The 19,249-nt window shown below is 32.4% G+C and overlaps 1 protein-coding gene across 1 annotated transcript; it reads left to right on the forward strand.

The window, feature by feature from the left end:
• Positions 1-100: 100 nt before the first annotated feature.
• LOC100745452 (homeobox protein abdominal-B) lies at positions 101-16,958 on the forward strand. The gene is made up of 3 exons (XM_024365599.2): positions 101-2,927; positions 15,637-15,782; positions 16,497-16,958. Exons 1-3 carry the CDS (start codon positions 893-895, stop codon positions 16,713-16,715), a joined length of 2,400 nt encoding a protein of 799 aa, XP_024221367.1. The 5' UTR covers positions 101-892; the 3' UTR covers positions 16,716-16,958.
• Positions 16,959-19,249: the final 2,291 nt, after the last annotated feature.

Below are 19,249 nucleotides of genomic sequence, written 5' to 3' on the forward strand. Positions count from 1 at the left end.
GACGCCATTACAGCTAACGGTAACCACGCAACGCGTTGATTGGTTGCGTGGCACCAGTGGTGGGGAGAAGTTCCCACCCCGGGCGTCTCTATTTCTTGACAGCGTCACAGGCTTGATGATCACAGTCTACTAAACCGTCGTTGTCTGAACATCGCGCACGCGTTTGCTGTTAGAGAGAAGTGTGCCTATTCGTGAATTTATACTCAATAGTTACAGGACTGAAATCTTATTCGTGTGTCTCTACTTTGCTTCGATAACTGAAGAGAAAACTTCGAATGTTTCTGGATGTGAAAGGTGCGTGATTTAAGTGATCAACTAAACAGTTAAAAAGTTCGAGCTAGGTCAAACTAACAAAACTTTCGCAATGGGGAAGCTATAAAATTTTTAGAATTGGTTTCTGTTCACTGTGGAACTCGTCACAGTGACAGAAATAATTCTTTCGACATATAAATCTGGTAATTCCAGATTGACCACTTACATCAACGTTATTGACACTATGAGGCGGCTCGTTTGATAACCACACTTATTCGTTTAATAAGATGTATCCGTGACAAGCGCACAGTGACGAAGGTTTCTAACCTACGACACAAATTTTAAAAACAAGAAGTCGTTCCTATAAAGCTTAATTTATGTTTATTGACAAAAACTAGCGATATAAAGTAACAAAAGAGATAAATTTAACTTAATCTTTTAATAAATTAACGTTACATAAGATTTAACAAATCATAATAATTGCTTCATACAACTAAATTTTATATTGACTAAAAATAACTCGTAATTGTGATAAAAGAAATCTAGTCTAGGGTGTACAAAATTTGTTGCTCAACTGATTAATAAGAATTGACTAAAAAAAAGTGCTCTTGTCGAGGGTGTACAAAAATAATCGAATTAAATGGGAGACATATGTAATATCGGAATGGTATCTTACTATAATTCCCTTGCGATGCTTTGCCAACAACAGCAAGTATCTGGCCAGCAGCCACTTCCACAGCAAATACCACAAAATAATTCTGTACAACATAATTCGGCACCAAATAATTCTGCATTAAGTAATTCTACACAACATAATTCTGCACAACATAATTCTGCACAACATAATTCTGCACAACATAATTCTGCACAACATAATTCTGTACAACATAATTCTGTACAACATAATTCTGCACAACATAATTCTGCGCAACATAATTCTGCACATCATTCTGCACAACATGATCCGCAACAAACAAATACCACAGCCGACGGAGGTCAGCAATATTGGTATAGTTATCCACATGAGCATCCACATGGATCTTCACATGGATCTTCACATGGTTCTTCACATGGTTCTTCACATGGTTCTTCACATGGTTCTTCACGTGGTTCTTCACATGGACATCCACATACATATCCACATCCGCATATATATACACAAAGACACACACAAACACTTCCACAAGCACAAGCACAAGTACAAGCACAAGCACGAGCACAAGCACAAGCACATACACGAGCACAAGCACATACACGAGCACAAACACATACACAAGTACAAGCAGAAACACATACACAAGTACAAGCACAAGCACATTCACATCCAAATACACATACACATACATTTCCACAAACACTTTCACAAACACTTTCACATGTGCTTCCACAAACACTTTCGCATGCACTTCCACAAACACTTTCGCATGCACTTCCACAAACACTTTCACATACACTTTCACATACACTTCCACAAACACTTTCACAAACACTTTCACAAACACTTTCACATGCACTTCCACAAACCCTTTCACATGCACTTCCACAAACACTTTCACATGCACTTCCACAAACACTTTCACATGCACTTCCACAAACACTTTCACATGCACTTCCACAAACACTTTCACATGCACTTCCACAAACACTTTCACATGCACTTCCACAAACACTTTCACATGCACTTCCACAAACACTTTCACATGCACTTCCACAAACACTTTCACATGCACTTCCACAAACACTTTCACATGCACTTCCACAAACACTTTCACATGCACTTCCACAAACACTTTCACATGCACTTCCACAAACACTTTCACATGCACTTCCACAAACACTTTCACATGCACTTCCACAAACACTTTCACATGCACTTCCACAAACACTTTCACATGCACTTCCACAAACACTTTCACATGCACTTCCACAAACACTTTCACATGCACTTCCACAAACACTTTCACATGCACTTCCACAAACACTTTCACATGCACTTCCACAAACACTTTCACATACACTTCCACAAACACTTTCACATGCACATCCACAAACACTTTCACATGCACATCCACAAACACTTGCACATCCACAAACACTTGCACATGCACATCCGCAAACACTTGCACATGCACATCCACAAACACTTGCACATGCACATCCACAAACACTTTCACAAGGATTTTCACATACACTTCCACATACACTTCCACAAACACTTGCTCATGCGCGTACACATCCACATGGATATTCACATGTCCATTATCAATCACCTGGACCACAACAATATTTGGATCCGGCAGAGATGATTCCTAATTGGCCGCATCCTCACGCTTACCCGTATTCACATATTCATCAGTATCAGTATCACCAGTATCAACAAGCTCAGCTGGCAGGATTAAATGATTGGGGTAATGAAGCAAGTGGTCCTCTTATAACTGAAGAAACAAGCCCTCCTATTACTGCTAGCGGGAGCGAAGTTAGTAATCCAGAGACTTCGTGTACTCCACCGAGGAATAACGGCAGCAGTAACGTTACGAATAGTAAAAATATTACACCGCCTAGCACTAGTAATAGTGCGAACAGTATTAATAGCGCGACATCGATGAGACCCGCGCAGATCAGAAGTCCCTACGAGTGGATGAAGAAGACTTCCTACCAGTCTCACCCCAATCCTGGTTAGTCTTATTTTATTTTATTGCTTTACTTATCTACTTTATTTTATTACTTATATGCTCTACTTTCTTGCTTTACTTATTTTCTTTAGTTACTTTATTTTATTTACAAGTTCATTTTATTTTCATTTATGGATACGATTTATTTCTCGTATTTGGGGGAAATCCGCACAAAACTGTATATTAAAGGTTCTGGATAATTTTTCGTTTTATGAAACAAATTGTGTAAATCAAAATTCTATTTTTTATTTCTTTAATTATTTTATTTATCCTTTTTATTTTTAATTTACATCGGATTTTTTTAATTAACTACAGAGACGAGTATGAATATATGGTTTTGTCTTGCTATATGGTTTTGTACATGTTTCCCCTATTGGATATACATTGGTATATTTTGTTAGTGTATATTATTGGTAGGCATATACTTGTTAGTTTTTGGTGTCGGGTGATTATAAAATTGGTAGGATATGTAAAAAGAAGATTTGGTTCATTAATTGAAGTAACAGAGAATTTCCATTTAATATTCAACGTTCGTTGCGCCTATTTGGTCGTATAAAATAACGTTCAAAATATAATACGTATTTCTATTCCTCGGAATTTTCAAATTCTTTCTCTGAATTGCAGAGTGTTTTGATTTCCTACGTTATAATTCGTATAAAATTACTGATCACGAATGTATTAATAATTGATTTGTTCAATTTCGTGCATGCATGAAAATTTTTCGGACACGGTACTGTTTACGCAACGCTCTGATCAAAATCCGAGAATGGTAGTCATTTTTGGCTTAAGAATAATTAAATGGAAAGTTTAGTCTGGAGAAGTTGATCTTCACTTTCTTTGTCTTTATATCGTTTATTAACCCTTCGCAGTGCAAACGATTCCTATACAAATCTTCCATCTACAATCAAGTACTCGTATTAATATTCAGACATCGTTCTATCTCGAAATTTATTATTTTTGAAAGAAAAGACGTTATTTAAAAGTCGAATCAAATTAACCACATTTGACACTGAGACTGTCCAAAGTTAGATATACAGACATAAAATATCGTACCATGTCGCGAAAGATCAAACATTGGTCAACAAATTACGACGAAGTAATTAAACAAAATGAGCAGAGACACGCGAGTCACTTCATTCGCTAATAATGAACACGAAAAACGATAATTATTAAACTTGTAAGGCTAATCGATGTAGGTACCATTATACAAGAAAAAAGTAGATAACGCGATATTTATGCGACATCGTGTTATTGTTACTGATAATACTTTACGAACGTAAGAATCGTACCTCGAATGAAATTTAACGAATAATAGGAAGAAAATGATGAACAAATTTCGATTACGGCTCTCTTGCACAATTTACTTTGTATTAATCTAGGTATTAGCGGAATCTTACAAGTTACAAGTGATTAGTAAATTGTTTTTTGTAGAATTATGATAAATGTAGTAAGTTTCTTATTATACTATAATAAATCTTAATAAATATGTGTATATATATATATGCAGCGTTAATAAATTTTTTCATAATAATGTAGTAAACTCAGTAATAAAATTTCTATATAGTAAAGTAGTAAAAATACTTGTTGCTAATGAGTTTGCTAATGAAGGAAAGATTTATAAGCGTAATTTTACAAATTAAACAAATCGCAAATTAATTGCCCTATTTTACATAAAATCGTAAATTTGCAATTTACGTTAATACAAATACGCAAACGACATTACAAAGACGTTTCTGAGCAACGTTAAAACAGTGCAATTTTGCGATCTGTACATCAAGACATTCTTCACAAATTACAAAATATTGTTTGCGGAATTGAAGTTTATGAATTATAAAGAACAATTTTATAGTTGTAAATGGTTTCGCTGATACAATCTGTTTGGAAAATTATTGTGCAAGGGTATCTGGAAATGCATTGATAAATTCATGCAACGCATTTCAGTTTTTTAAAACGATCTTGTTAGTTTACGTCTCACGATTTAAAGTCAAATTGCTTCAAACAGTATTCTAATTGCTGGTATTGAAAAGAAAACGATAACTGACGCGATGCACGAGACGAATTAAAACGTTTCTCGTTAATACAGATAAGGTTCCCGCGTTAATGGAGCTTCGATTATATCTTTTTTCATTTCTACATGATTATATTCGTTTACCCCTTAACAATGATATAATAATATCGAATATAGATTATATAATTTGCTACCTCCTACTATAATTTATTGTATTTTATTTTATGCTACACAATAAATATTGTGTTCAAAATATAATCATAGTTTCATAAAATATTCTATTATTTATATATCTGGCAAATAATACTTTACCTATACGTATCATTTAAAATAAATTAAAATCAGTTGACATATTCAAAATCGACCTATTAGGAAATGCAAGAAATTTATCAAATTTATTGGTGAATTATTAATTAAATAAAAATCGTAATTATAACAATTGTTCTTTAAAATTGAAACCGCTCAAAAGTAGCGTTAATTAATAGCTAATCGAAGAACGCAAAGCGTAAGATTTTATTGATGTACGAATCGATAGAAAAATCATTTATATTTTCTTGATAGATGCCTATTTAAATAATTACCTACATAGCCTGTAACAAAAAATCGAGTTACGAATACAATAATACGACAAACTGTGACAACCTAGGACGTTGGGTCTCTATGTCAACAGATATGATATTTATATACTTGGTGAAATATAATACATTATATCTTTCTACAGTGATACATACAGTGTCTTATGAAAGTATTTGAACGTTTAACATAAAAAATTTGTATGTTCATATTGTATGTATTTCATAACACACTTTGCAATTTCATTACACAGTATTGCAATGAGTTACGACTGCCATTATTATATGTATTGACCTTTGAAATCAATCTGAAAATGTAATATAAAACTGTATAAACTAGGAGAGATTTACTGCAAGCATATGTTCAATGCAAAAATTGATACACAACACAACCGTTTTAAACATACGAGATGGTCCCATTGAATATTCAAACTTATTAATATAATGGATTGTTTAAATACTTTTGCGATCATTGTCAAATATATCCTAAATATCTTGCAGTTTCCATGTGCATTATCAGATTTGTTCCAAAGTTGACGAATTACGATAAAGTATCCCGTTATTGGTATATATATATATGACTTATATTATTGGTTCGTTAGATGAGTAACAATTCTCAGAATGATTGATAAATTCACGTTTAGAGCTTATTTTCGTAGATATCTCGAAACTGAAAATTCATATAATGTCGCTCCTCTATCAAACGATATCGAACGATAGCAAATTCACTTTATTTCACGATACGCGAAAGATCATTTCTGTCGATATACATAATCTTAATATAGTTTACTTGAATTAGTGTTAAATGAGAAAGACTTTTAAGAAAGAATCGTGTAGAACTCGGCGCACATCGCACTCGACTATACATAAACACGTCTCTGCGGTCTAGATACGGTGAACAATGTAAACACGGTAACAGACGAGCAAACATCTAATTGCTCTCAAATATTTGTGAGATAATCTCCGTCCTCTTGCTGTCGCCTCGATTTTTAACCGGACCAACGAAACTCAGAACGCTACTCTTTCCAGTCATCTTCAAGTACAAAGGATTCGTTTCTTTCAAAATTCATCCACAGTTAGTCACGAAACATGTCAAATAATTTTCTTCCGAGTTCCGCGAGTTTGAAAGTTGTCGCAACGAAGTTGAACGCAATTTTAAAATTACGCGGATTTTTCCATTTTGTAGCAACGCTAAAGATAAATCACATGCATGATAAGATAAATTACCATAGAAAACTTTTATATTTTCAGATCTTTTGTTTCAAATTTTATCGATAGAATCACGATAGTCTGATTTCATCGCAATACTTATTAATAAAACTTCAAAGTAAAAATTAATCAAATTTTTTGGCACTATACGTTTATATATTTCACGTTGAATTTTGTTGCAATTGACATTATAGATTCATAGATATTTACATGTTCATATACATGTTTCCTGATTTACGTGGATTTTAATTGTTTCGGTAAACCTCTCGAACGTCTGTTAATTCTTCGTGTACAGTTTATGGATTGAGTTTCGTATTACGTGATGTATGTATATATGATGGAGAAGATTTATAGCTCTTAGAAAATTTCTCTGCATAAAACTTTTCCACTGAAAAATTAAAAGGAAACGAGACGAGAGTAGAACATTGTCTCTAAATATAAACACTTAGAAAGTTGTATATCTTTATTAAAATGATTGTTATTTTCATAGGTAATTATAATTAAAAACAGGGATTTGTTAAAATTCATAATGAAGAAGACTACTGCAATTTTTATACTCCATAATAAAGAAGATTGAGGTTTTCTTAAACTTCATAATAAAACTCACGCTACGGGAAAGAACTTGCTTCATATATCTCTAGTGGAATAATCTTAGAATGAAGATATCTATACGCTCAAACAGTCAAATATTTTCTACTATTGCAGCATGCAACATAACTGCAAGTTGCAACGCAAATGCAAGTTCTCCGATTCACGACCTCTGCATCATTGACGGTACGATATCAATAGTTGATATTCGGATGTGCACTGTGTTATTTTCTAGCTATTCGTGAATATGTCGTTGATTAGTAATCAAAACACAAAAGTGTTTATTCATATAGATTAGCTTCCCTTGTAAAATCCTGTGCAAGTACTTGTAAATGTATATGATTTTTTATTTGATTCTTTTATGAAATATCACTTTTCAGGGTCGCAGGAGATTATGATATTGGTTTCGTTTCTTAAAATGTTTATGTCTGATAACCGTTAACTGAAATTTATTTATATATATATTTTTTACTTCTATTCCAAAATAGTTTTAAAATTAATTTCTTAAATTAATTTTAAAGCAATTGAAATCTTGTGTTTTTCCAAAAATTGTATATCTAATTTCATTGTAGCCTTCAATATTTATTTTTATTTATTGCCTTTTCTTTCAAACTCGAAAGTTGCTTTACGAAGAATTGAAGAAAGAACCAGACTTATATAGAATATTTAGAAGAAAAGTGAGATTATTGGATAGTTTGCATGTCTCAATTACGTACATCTAATCTTATAGTCGTTAAGTTTGCCTTGCTGAATGTAAATTTTATATTGTAGATATATTCGATTATCTATTAATAATTTCATATTTATGATACTAATATCGATGATGGTATTATTGCATGATATAATGCATTTGCATGAATTGTATGCTGTGATAATTTATAAGCGGTCTAAATGTTTATATGGTTGTAATATAATATAGTTATTTTAATATAGTTAATATAGTTATAGTAATTGAATATAGTAATATAATATAGTTGAACAATGCCAGTAATAAAAATCGACAATTATGTACATAATTGTTGATTAAATTCATCAACTAAATTTATCAACTAAATTAAAGATCGAAATCGTTGAAAAGTTTACCACTACTAGACGTAACATTCTCAAATAATTCAAATTCTCTGACATCCGATTTTCGAAGTTTCCAGTATTTTCAATTTTCTAAGCTGTAAATTCTCGCATTTAAATCGCTCATAGTGAGGCTTCCAAACTTTTACGGGTCGACACCTACTTTGGAAAACAATAATTTTTCACGGTTCATCCGAAGGTCGCACGAAGCGTAATTACTATCGAGACTTGACTTTCATAATTGACGTGATGAAGATCTGCAAACTTGGAGAAACTAGACAAAAACAGTAATCCTCGCGTGATCTCTAACCGAATCAATTTTGAATTGTGCAACCGGTGATTCTCGATGAATAATAAGACGTTTCTAATGAACGTTTAAAGAACTTTCATATTTTGATATTTAACTGGGCCAAAATCAGCTAGTGATCCATACACTTTGTGAATCCATGAATCATAGTATACAGAAACAAACTTCCAAGTATTTGCTTCATTTCGAATTATAACTACAACCAAATCATCGGTATAGCTAAAAAATTCTACCAAATGTCCAAATTAGACAAATTATGAATGTGTAATATTAAATAAATAAATTAAATAAAATTAAATAATTAAATAAAAATTAAATAAATAAATTAATAAATAAAATTAAATAATTAATTAAATAAAATTTAAAAAAAAAAAGAAAAAAATCATCGGTGGTAGCACCTTACAATCACGATTTTCTTTTCCTCGCCCTGTTTTCTTCCTGCTGCTAAATTTCACCTTTTTCTCATTTTTTGACCGTTTCACAGCCCAACGTCTCTTCAATACCTTCTACCAGCTATTACCCGGATTTTATGGTTATATTGCAGGCAGCCGCTGTCTCGTATAAAGACGACACTCGGATGATTCAGAATACGTATATTCGCACGCTTCTGGCTGTATGCGATTTTTCCTCGTGATTATTAGTTATAGTTGGCGTGCTCCTTCGGAACGACCGCATTCTGCTCGAGTCATCGCGATAGAGAACGCGTTTTCTCCGGATTTTATTACTGACGCCATTTTGGTCACCTCGTGAGAAGCTGAAGATAGAATAAAGATGTTTATGCAAATTTGTATTTTTATAGAAATGAAATCTAAATACAGATCGGTCTTACCTATTCAATCTTATTAATATTCTATTTTTAATGTTCCGCGTATTTTCCCTAATTGTCAATTTCGCACGAATGCATGACGATCACGTCACAATTATAAATTCACGCTAAATATACTCGAATATAAATCGATTGACTCGTAAAACTTTTGGAAGTTCTACTATTATGTCGTAAATCTTCTCCAAACGGTTTGTTTTACCAACTTTCATTAAACTTTCCTTAAATCGGTTACCTGTTAGAATCGACCAGGGTAATTTTTACTTCCTACTTTGCTTTCCTAATCCTCTTGTACCGATCCTTATATTTCACCCATTTGTATCTGTAACTTAAGAACCGGCTAACGAACCTTGCCGTGTCGGCAATATAATAATCAGTAGAAGGTCGAGGCAAGAAATTTTACCGGTTGCTATTTCTAAATACAAGGTTAGCGAAATTTCGGTTCGAAAAGTACACACTGTAGATACAATTATACCCCGAACCTCTAAGTACTCTGTACATTGTTACTAACTGTTTAGCTTTGCACACATAAGTATCTGAATTTTGGCCTGACTCGATAAGCCGTTGAGAGAGGATAAGCTTATAATTCTAAAATAGACGTTCGATTAACGATTTTGTATTATCTTTCTATTCCCTTACAAATAGATGATTTTTCACGGAAATAAAAATGCGTATCGGAAAACATGGAATCCGTAAATAAAGAAACTCTTACGCTTAAAAAACGTTTGTGCGACTTGGTGACGAACTAACTCGTCTTTTTCGCTTAACGGGTTAAAACACATCGTCGTGCATATTACGAAGCACGTGCGAGGCACTCGAGATTATGATTCAATTAAATTCGTCGGATCAGTTAGATGAGATTTTTGCAAATCATGGTTTCTATAAATATCGCGCACTCGTATGAGCACCGTTATCGGAGATAAAATTGCACAGCGATAACGATTTCTACGATTCAGAAAATTACAAATATTACGTTGTATATTCTTTGATCTGGACCTTTGCGGCTGAAAAAGGTGCATATGTGTCAAGGAATTTTGAGCGTCGCGCGCCGTGCCGTGATTGATTGTTGTTTTCGACCACCAAGAATTTCTCGTCCTATCAATGTTAGTTACAAGGTTAGGATTTATGTAAACTTGCCTCTCCGAGCAATTCAAGCGAATACGTGTAGTATTTATCCAAGGATTCTTGTAAAATGATATCTCAATATAAACTTAGACAGGTTGCCTAGATTTCTAAAGATACAAAAGGCTATAAAAGTATAAATTCGTATAAACATTAGCAGTCCACTTATTAGAAACCCAAACTCTAGCAGTATCTGACAAAGAGTAAAGCATATTCCACATATTTAAATAAACCGTAGTCTCCTGTATATTTTAAGCAATATTTTCAGCAATATTAAAAAAATCTTGTATGCATGTAACGAGATTAATCAACGAAGCGACTATTGTATAGCTAACTACAGAAAAGACACTTGATATGTAATATACAAATGTTGCATGGCACAATAGAGGTAATTGTGATGTCACTGACGAATAGTACCCGTGCGAGTAGAGAAGCGCCGGTTCAAGTAGAGTGGTGGTATGGGGTTCGCGGTTAAGGGGGTGGCAAAGAGAACTCGAGGACATCGACAGGAAAAGCGGGACACGCGCTTTCACCATTTCGCATAGCGAAATGGAAGAGCAAACGCTATAATGGGGTAGCAACGAGCCCCAGGAGTCCTCTTTCTTTGCTCCCTTGCTCGAGCTCTCTTCTCGTCTCACTTTTCCGCCGGATAGTACGCAAAATATTCTTCCCTCTTGCTCAATCAAAATACACATATAGCGAGATGGATGCACAAAATCATGACATGGATTTGTTTTTGATTGAACTATATGTGTACGTCCTAAACGTCATGCTTGTACGGATCAGATTAATTACAACATAAAGGGTTGATTTCGTAGCGAATACCTAAAATCGACTTTCAGGAGATTCGTAAAATTATTCAGAAAAGTAGATGTTTGACACTTGGTTAAAGATAGGCGCGTATTCTTTCGAAAGAAATTCTTTTGTAATCTCTCTACAAATATTGCACGACACGTTCCTCTGTGATGCTCAAATTCTTCCATTTGTATTACATCGTGCTGACGATTTACATTCTTCCGTTCACGTTGTCTTTTCTTATCGAATAGTAGAGAAGTTCTTACAACAGGAATATCTATGTGAGATACGTGTTATACAAATCTTGTGAATTAATTATTTGGATAAAGAATAACTGGCTATCGCTGAAACGTTAAGCAATATGTTTCCTTACAGTAAATCTAAGAAACTTCTAAGGAGAAGTCTAAGAAACTTCTCACACAGTAGCTCTCGATTTCGTACTTTTCTTGAAATTGCAGAGTTTCTTGCTACACTTGAAGTATCAAAATTGTATCAAAGAAACTAGAATGTAAGATACACGAACAAATACATAGGGAGAAAAACAAGTTTTGACTCGTATATTTTATCCATATGATTGAGAATCATTGAAATCTCTTCTTCTTCTTTCTTCCCTAATTCTTCTTTCGAATAATAACATTTCAATGAACATCTTTATGACGATTACAATATTCTGTTTGAAACAACAATATCTCTATGGAAAATAACGAATTGCCCGTTTTGATCATTTTAGTAACAAACGCGAGTGGGTGAAAAATGTGTCAAAATTTGTATCACAACTGATTTTTATGAAGTTCTTTTCTCAAAGGGGAAGATGAATGATGCACACGGCGTTAAAAGAAATATATATGTCAATGCGTAATAGAGTAGATACTTACAATGGGTGAAATGAAATTATCGTGACTGACCTGGTGTAACAATTACGCTATTCAAAGTATAAGTAGATCGAGTGTTGACAAGAAACCGGTCGGATAATCGTAGGTGCGAGTTCCGATATCAGAGAGATGAAAAAAGCCGACGGTAATCCTTGCCGACTCACACAACTACGCGGTTCTTACATCGAAAAACCGACCGTTCTCCCCTTCAAACAACGTTTTCTCCTCTGGGATTTCCGATAGACTTTTTTTCGGATGTAAAAGTTCAAGTGTATACAACTTTGGACGGTTAAAAATCAAACAGTTGCAAAGAAATTGGCTTTTCACCTATTACATCGAGCGGATTAATTTCCTGTTGGATGGCAAACTTTTTCGTTTTATTATTCTGGTGTCTTTGTATCTTCTATTTTATTTTTCAGTTTTAAATCTTTGGAAATGAAATTTTCTTTTAACAATACATTACAAAAAAAATTTATCAAAAGAATACGTGGAAAGATCTGTCGAAATTGAAGCACGCATAATGCCGTAGCGTTTGGAATTTATTCTTCTTTCTGTTTCGATGACAATCTTCAACGATGAAATGTCTGTCGATAAGATTTAATAATGTTTTATGCTTGTTTATCGTGCATTAAGTTTCATCGACAATTATGCTTAACATGGCAAATATTTGCGATTCTGACGAACGATACGTGTACGCGCATTGTCGAAAAAGGAATGATATTCGAATATTTATACATAATTGACTTTCTTCTTGTTATTTACAAATGTTATTCACCGATTTGCATATATTAATTATTGTTTTAAAACAATAGGAGTGTACCTACAAGGTATTGTATAAGTATAAGGTATGCCCTCATTTTCTTTGAATTTGTGCAAAATTATCGATGACTTCGATTAAATTGTGTTTTCTATAGTCTCTATCATGACCAATAAGAATGCTAATAAGGATTACATGTTTATACAAATTCGTACTTTTATGAAACTAATTTAAAAAATAGAACCTAAACAGGGACTTGGTTTATCCATTGAATATTATAAGAAGTGGCATACCTTGAATATTTTATACTTAAACTTTTGCACGTTATATGCATTTTGTTACATATTAGATCGCCCGAAAAGTTTCTTTCGCTTTATAAGGAAATAATGGATACACAACATTTTCCGTTTTATATTATTTTATCAAATTACGTATGATCCATTTTGTTCTATCAAGATAAAGATCACAACGTTTAATAGATTAGGTTTCATGTTTGTATGCATTGTTGTAAAAGACGTGTCTATAAAAGACAGACACTTTCCGGACAACCTAATACTATATTAACATATAACATATAATCATTGTAAATAATACGAAGTATAGGAAAATAGGATCTACGAACTGATACGAAAAATTCGCCAAAGTTGTATCATTATAGTTTTCAAATTAATATCTGTAAGGAACTTCTTCTTCTTCTTCTTCTTCTTTTTCTTCTTCTTCTTCTTCTTCTGCTTCTGCTTCATCTTATTTAGAAAGGCAGTATAAATCATTCATAGAATCTTCTTACTTTGTGAAACTCTTCCATAAAATGTTCTTTTTATCAAATTTCCAAAAATAGACTATGCGTAAAACGCATTTTATATTTGCGACGGGGATCGTTTCATTACTTCACTATCATTACCGCGAAAAATTTTAAATGCTCATAGGTGCACGATAACGATCGAGCGCAATCTGAGCAAGAAATTCGACGTGTCATAATATATTGTTCTAATATTTGAACAGCTATGATACCTATGTATATAACATATCTTTCAACCCCATTCAAATATACAATACCCAAGTCTCCATTTTCCTCCACACATAGTTAATACTCTTCAAAAATCGTAATAATATAATCTTAACAAAAAAAGAGGAAATTTGAAATTAGTGGCTTTTATAAATGGCTTTTATGCAATCAAACTTTGTCAGGTGTATTCTACGGGTACCTGTAATCGAGTAAAAGATGTTATATCTAGACGTCATTTAAAGCTTTATTGAAAAGTTACAACAAAAGTACGAAATATAAAGAGAGAACAATACCTTGGTCTCAAATAGCATCGCTAATTTGATAACATCGCTGATTTGGCTCTAAAATCAAATAAATAAAATCTTGGGACATTTCTCATAAAGGTGAAGTTGTTGTTTTTATAAAGAATACTTTTTAAATATAGTGACTTTAAATTTTCATTTTTTGAGAATTTAAACTATTACGATTTTTAAGTGCCTGCGGTACTTGTGGAAGAAAACGCAGTATCAAATTTGAGTATTACATGTATGGCAGTAGAAATTAATTTCTCTTTGGCACAAACGAAGAGTTACTATACAGTAATCTCGGTGATTTGGTGCCAGCCATGCTGTATCCATGTATATACCATCGAAAAGTCTAAGGTCGAAGCTTATTCGTGATGTCTCGAAGGCCTCGAGCACTGTTATCGAGGAGTGGTGGATTAACGTGCACGCCTTTGATCTCGCCGGCCACCGGCCTTATCTAATCGTTTTCCTTTCTCCCGTTGCGTCTCTTCACGCCCTCTCCGTCAGTTTCGCTGCGTTTCAGTTTCCTTCTCATTTTGTATATTTCGTACTCTGGTGTATAGTAATCGTTTTCGAATGCCACGTTGAATTCGCACCATCAACGACGTAGACTTATCGGTATCTTCTTTCTCGCCCATTTTCTTCAAATTCTTCGTCGCTATATAGTAATGAACCACAGAACGTTCTCTGTCATTCATATACAATGGCTCGCTAAAGTATTTGAACGCTTACTGTAGGAAACGTCTAAGTATTACGCCTGATTAAGCTTCCAAAAAGATTAATTACAAGCTAAATTGATATGCCTGCCACTGCATGATGTAGACAATGTAACCATTTGATATTAGATAAAATTTCTTCTCCTTTAGTGTTCTAACTGCATTAAAATTAAACTTACATATTTTTCCTAATTTTGTGAACATTCTTTATTAACATTTTATGCAAATATGGACTTTTTATATGTATTACTTTTTAATGTAATCTTTAATCTTCCTATAATTGAATACATGATAATTTCCATCGAAATTTCGGACGAGTATTATCCATTTTGAAGTTACGTCGTGATTTATCGTTCTTTCGAGGTTTCCTTCGCACGTGTCATGTGTAGCGAATAGTTTTTTCGAAAATTATTATAAATCATGTTTTACTTACATTACTAATGGGCTTCAGTACGAGATGTGTCTACTTGTATGATCGTCAAAAGCGTTATCTTCGTTATACGCGTTATTGACAAGAGAATTAGGGAAGCAGATATTAAACGTGTAATAATGTCGATCTTATCTTCGCCTTCTTGCTTTTTACAGGAAAAACCCGAACTAAAGACAAATACAGAGTGGTCTACACAGATCATCAGAGGTTGGAGCTTGAAAAGGAGTTTCACTATAGTCGTTACATCACAATTCGCCGTAAAGCTGAACTCGCCGCTAATCTTGCGCTCTCAGAACGTCAAGTGAGTAATTTACAAAAATAATAGATACAAATATTTGCGATATTAAAATAAAACGCGACTTGCGGGAAACGGAGAGTTTGTAAGAATAAAGAGGCAGGTTCGACACCTAAATTGTATTTTTTAAGGAAATAGTACTTTCTATCAGACTATTAGATAGTATTGAACTTATTAGTATAGGCTGTATACGTATACTTAGCATATGATGGTATCTGATACCATCATAGATAAATACAATTTTCTTTTTCAAATTATATGTTCAGCGTATCTAAAGAAACTTATAGATTTTATATTCGATTTTATAAACGCACGAAAAACTATTACTATAAATATTACATACATATATAGTGGACTATATATGAATTTATAGTACGTTTAGGAAAGTCGCATAATTTTGATTGATTTTGATTTTGCTGGTTCCCTGAAATTATTGTAACATGAAGCCGCCTTAATCATTTCTCAATACATAATAATCGGTGAAGTCGTTAAAATTTATCTAACGTCTAAACACAAGCTTAATTGGATCAGTAGGCACTAGTGAAATAAAACTGCATTTGTATTGTCGCAATATTCTTGTAAAATATTTATTACTTGTATTTCGAAAGACCTAGAAAAATAGTTTCGAATCTTCTATTCTTAAATATTACTCAAATACGTGTTCTATCTCCCGACTATATTCCTAGACACACAATCTAAAGGTACATTCTTCTGTTACAGGTCAAAATCTGGTTCCAAAACCGTCGCGCGAAAGAACGGAAACAAGTTAAAAAGCGCGAAGAACTCGAAAAGAAAGAGTTAAAAGCGGCAGATGTAGTACCAAACAGCCCGATGGCCAGCCTAACGATCGGAGGGTTGGCAGAAATGAGTGGAATGCTTGGTTACGAACCTAATCCGCCGTCTCCTCGTCCCGGACCATCATCGCATCCACTTCTTTGAGGCGCGACAGCTGTTGTCCACCCAAGCAGCCATACCGATTGGCGGTGGGGTTGTGACCTGGTGCCGGCGATCACAGAAGCTTGGTCCGGCGACAGCTAATTCCGGAAGCTCCACCTAACGCATGCTGGTAAGAGGACGCATAAATTGGTGTGACCGGTATCAAATCTTCGCGAAAAATTAATTACATTGACTAATAGATTAATGTATGAGACTTTTCTTTTATCAGTGTTTAAATATATAGGAGGATATTTAAATAATTTGAAACAAAATGTGATATTTTTGAGAAAAAGACTTATAATAGCTGGAATATCGTGGTTACAAAGAATAATAACTAGAATATCGTGGTTACAATAGAATAGATATTTGAAAATGTTTGTGGAATGTAGAATTGATGAATGACATGAAATGGTATAAAAAATCGAGTTTATATATAGAATGCGGATTTTTATGTAATTTCATGGAAATTCTGTAAATACTTTTATGACAATATTTTATAATAAAATTTTAATGAGAAATGCGTACAATATGTAGCGATAAATATATTTATAACGTTAAATATGATATTCATTAAGTTGAATTTAATTCTTTCTTCGTTGATTTCGTTGACTTCACAATCTTTATCTGTAATTTTTATACTCTTATGAAACATTGAAAGAGAAGCAATCGTTTATGGTAATATTTTACAATAACATTTTATTAAAAAAATTTTCCTGATAAATGAAATCAAATTTCATTCGATAGAAATGAGTATCTCATCAGGTTCCTAAACGATTTCGGAACAGATATTGAAATTTAAATATCTTTTAACGAACGATTTTTTCACGATTTTTTCACGACTTTTTCACGATCTCTTCTTAAAAAATGTGATAGAAATTTTCTATTACTAGAAAATTGAATAATAAGATGAAATCGAATAGTTAACAATGATTCAAAAAGCGTATAAAAATTAAGTTATAGTGAGTTATCTAAAATTTATTTATTTATTTATATAAAATAGTATGAAAATCTGCTGTTTAATTATAAAAATCAAAAAAGAACCTGTTGGAGATATTAGATTTTCGCATATTCTTTTTTATCCTTTTTATATTTGTTGGAATCGGATATTATACGTTCAACTCTCTACGTTTTGCATCTTTTATTAATTAAACAGCAGCTTTTAATACATTTGCATAACATTTCAAATTATAAAAACAAATTTATAAAAATTTAAAAATTTTAAAAATATACGACAAAATTGACAAAAAAAATGGCCGTAGTCTTTAATAAGGAAAAAAATCCTTATTTAATCAAAATTATAATGAATATCAAAGTTGATAATTAAAGTTAAATTTTTGTTTGTACGCATAAATATGAATTTCCATATAAATCCGCATTCTACTTTTTATAAACAAAATTATTTCAATTTTCAACATACGGGACGGAATACAAAATTTTTATAAAATACTTTTCCGAAATATATCGTGCACAAATTTTTCCAAACGCTTTGCAAAGTATTGTTCGCACTTAATGCAAACCCTCGGTTATAATTAGTTCTTAGATTATCGAATGACAATCAAATTTCTGATATTTTACAAAACACGAATGATGTCAGAAACGTCCAACGTTTGCCTTAAATTACGAAACACTGTGAATATCGGCGTATTTGTGCACGTCGATTAATGTGTTGAATTACAGAATTCGAAAATTGTAATTAAGAGACCAGAAAAAAAAAGAAGATGATAAAAAATATATGTATATATATATATTATATTATATTATATTATATTATATTATATTATAAGGTTCCTAAACGATTTCGGAACAGATATTGAAATTTAAATATCTTTTAACGAACGATTTTTTCACGATTTTTTCACGACTTTTTCACGATCTCTTCTTAAAAAATGTGATAGAAATTTTCTATTACTAGAAAATTGAATAATAAGATGAAATCGAATAGTTAACAATGATTCAAAAAGCGTATAAAAATTAAGTTATAGTGAGTTATCTAAAATTTATTTATTTATTTATATAAAATAGTATGAAAATCTGCTGTTTAATTATAAAAATCAAAAAAGAACCTGTTGGAGATATTAGATTTTCGCATATTCTTTTTTATCCTTTTTATATTTGTTGGAATCGGATATTATACGTTCAACTCTCTACGTTTTGCATCTTTTATTAATTAAACAGCAGCTTTTAATACATTTGCATAACATTTCAAATTATAAAAACAAATTTATAAAAATTTAAAAATTTTAAAAATATACGACAAAATTGACAAAAAAAATGGCCGTAGTCTTTAATAAGGAAAAAAATCCTTATTTAATCAAAATTATAATGAATATCAAAGTTGATAATTAAAGTTAAATTTTTGTTTGTACGCATAAATATGAATTTCCATATAAATCCGCATTCTACTTTTTATAAACAAAATTATTTCAATTTTCAACATACGGGACGGAATACAAAATTTTTATAAAATACTTTTCCGAAATATATCGTGCACAAATTTTTCCAAACGCTTTGCAAAGTATTGTTCGCACTTAATGCAA

The sequence above is a fragment of the Bombus impatiens genome, unplaced genomic scaffold (genome assembly GCF_000188095.3).
Source record: "Bombus impatiens unplaced genomic scaffold, BIMP_2.2 scf_0142, whole genome shotgun sequence".
Classification (NCBI taxonomy): Eukaryota; Metazoa; Arthropoda; class Insecta; order Hymenoptera; family Apidae; genus Bombus; species Bombus impatiens.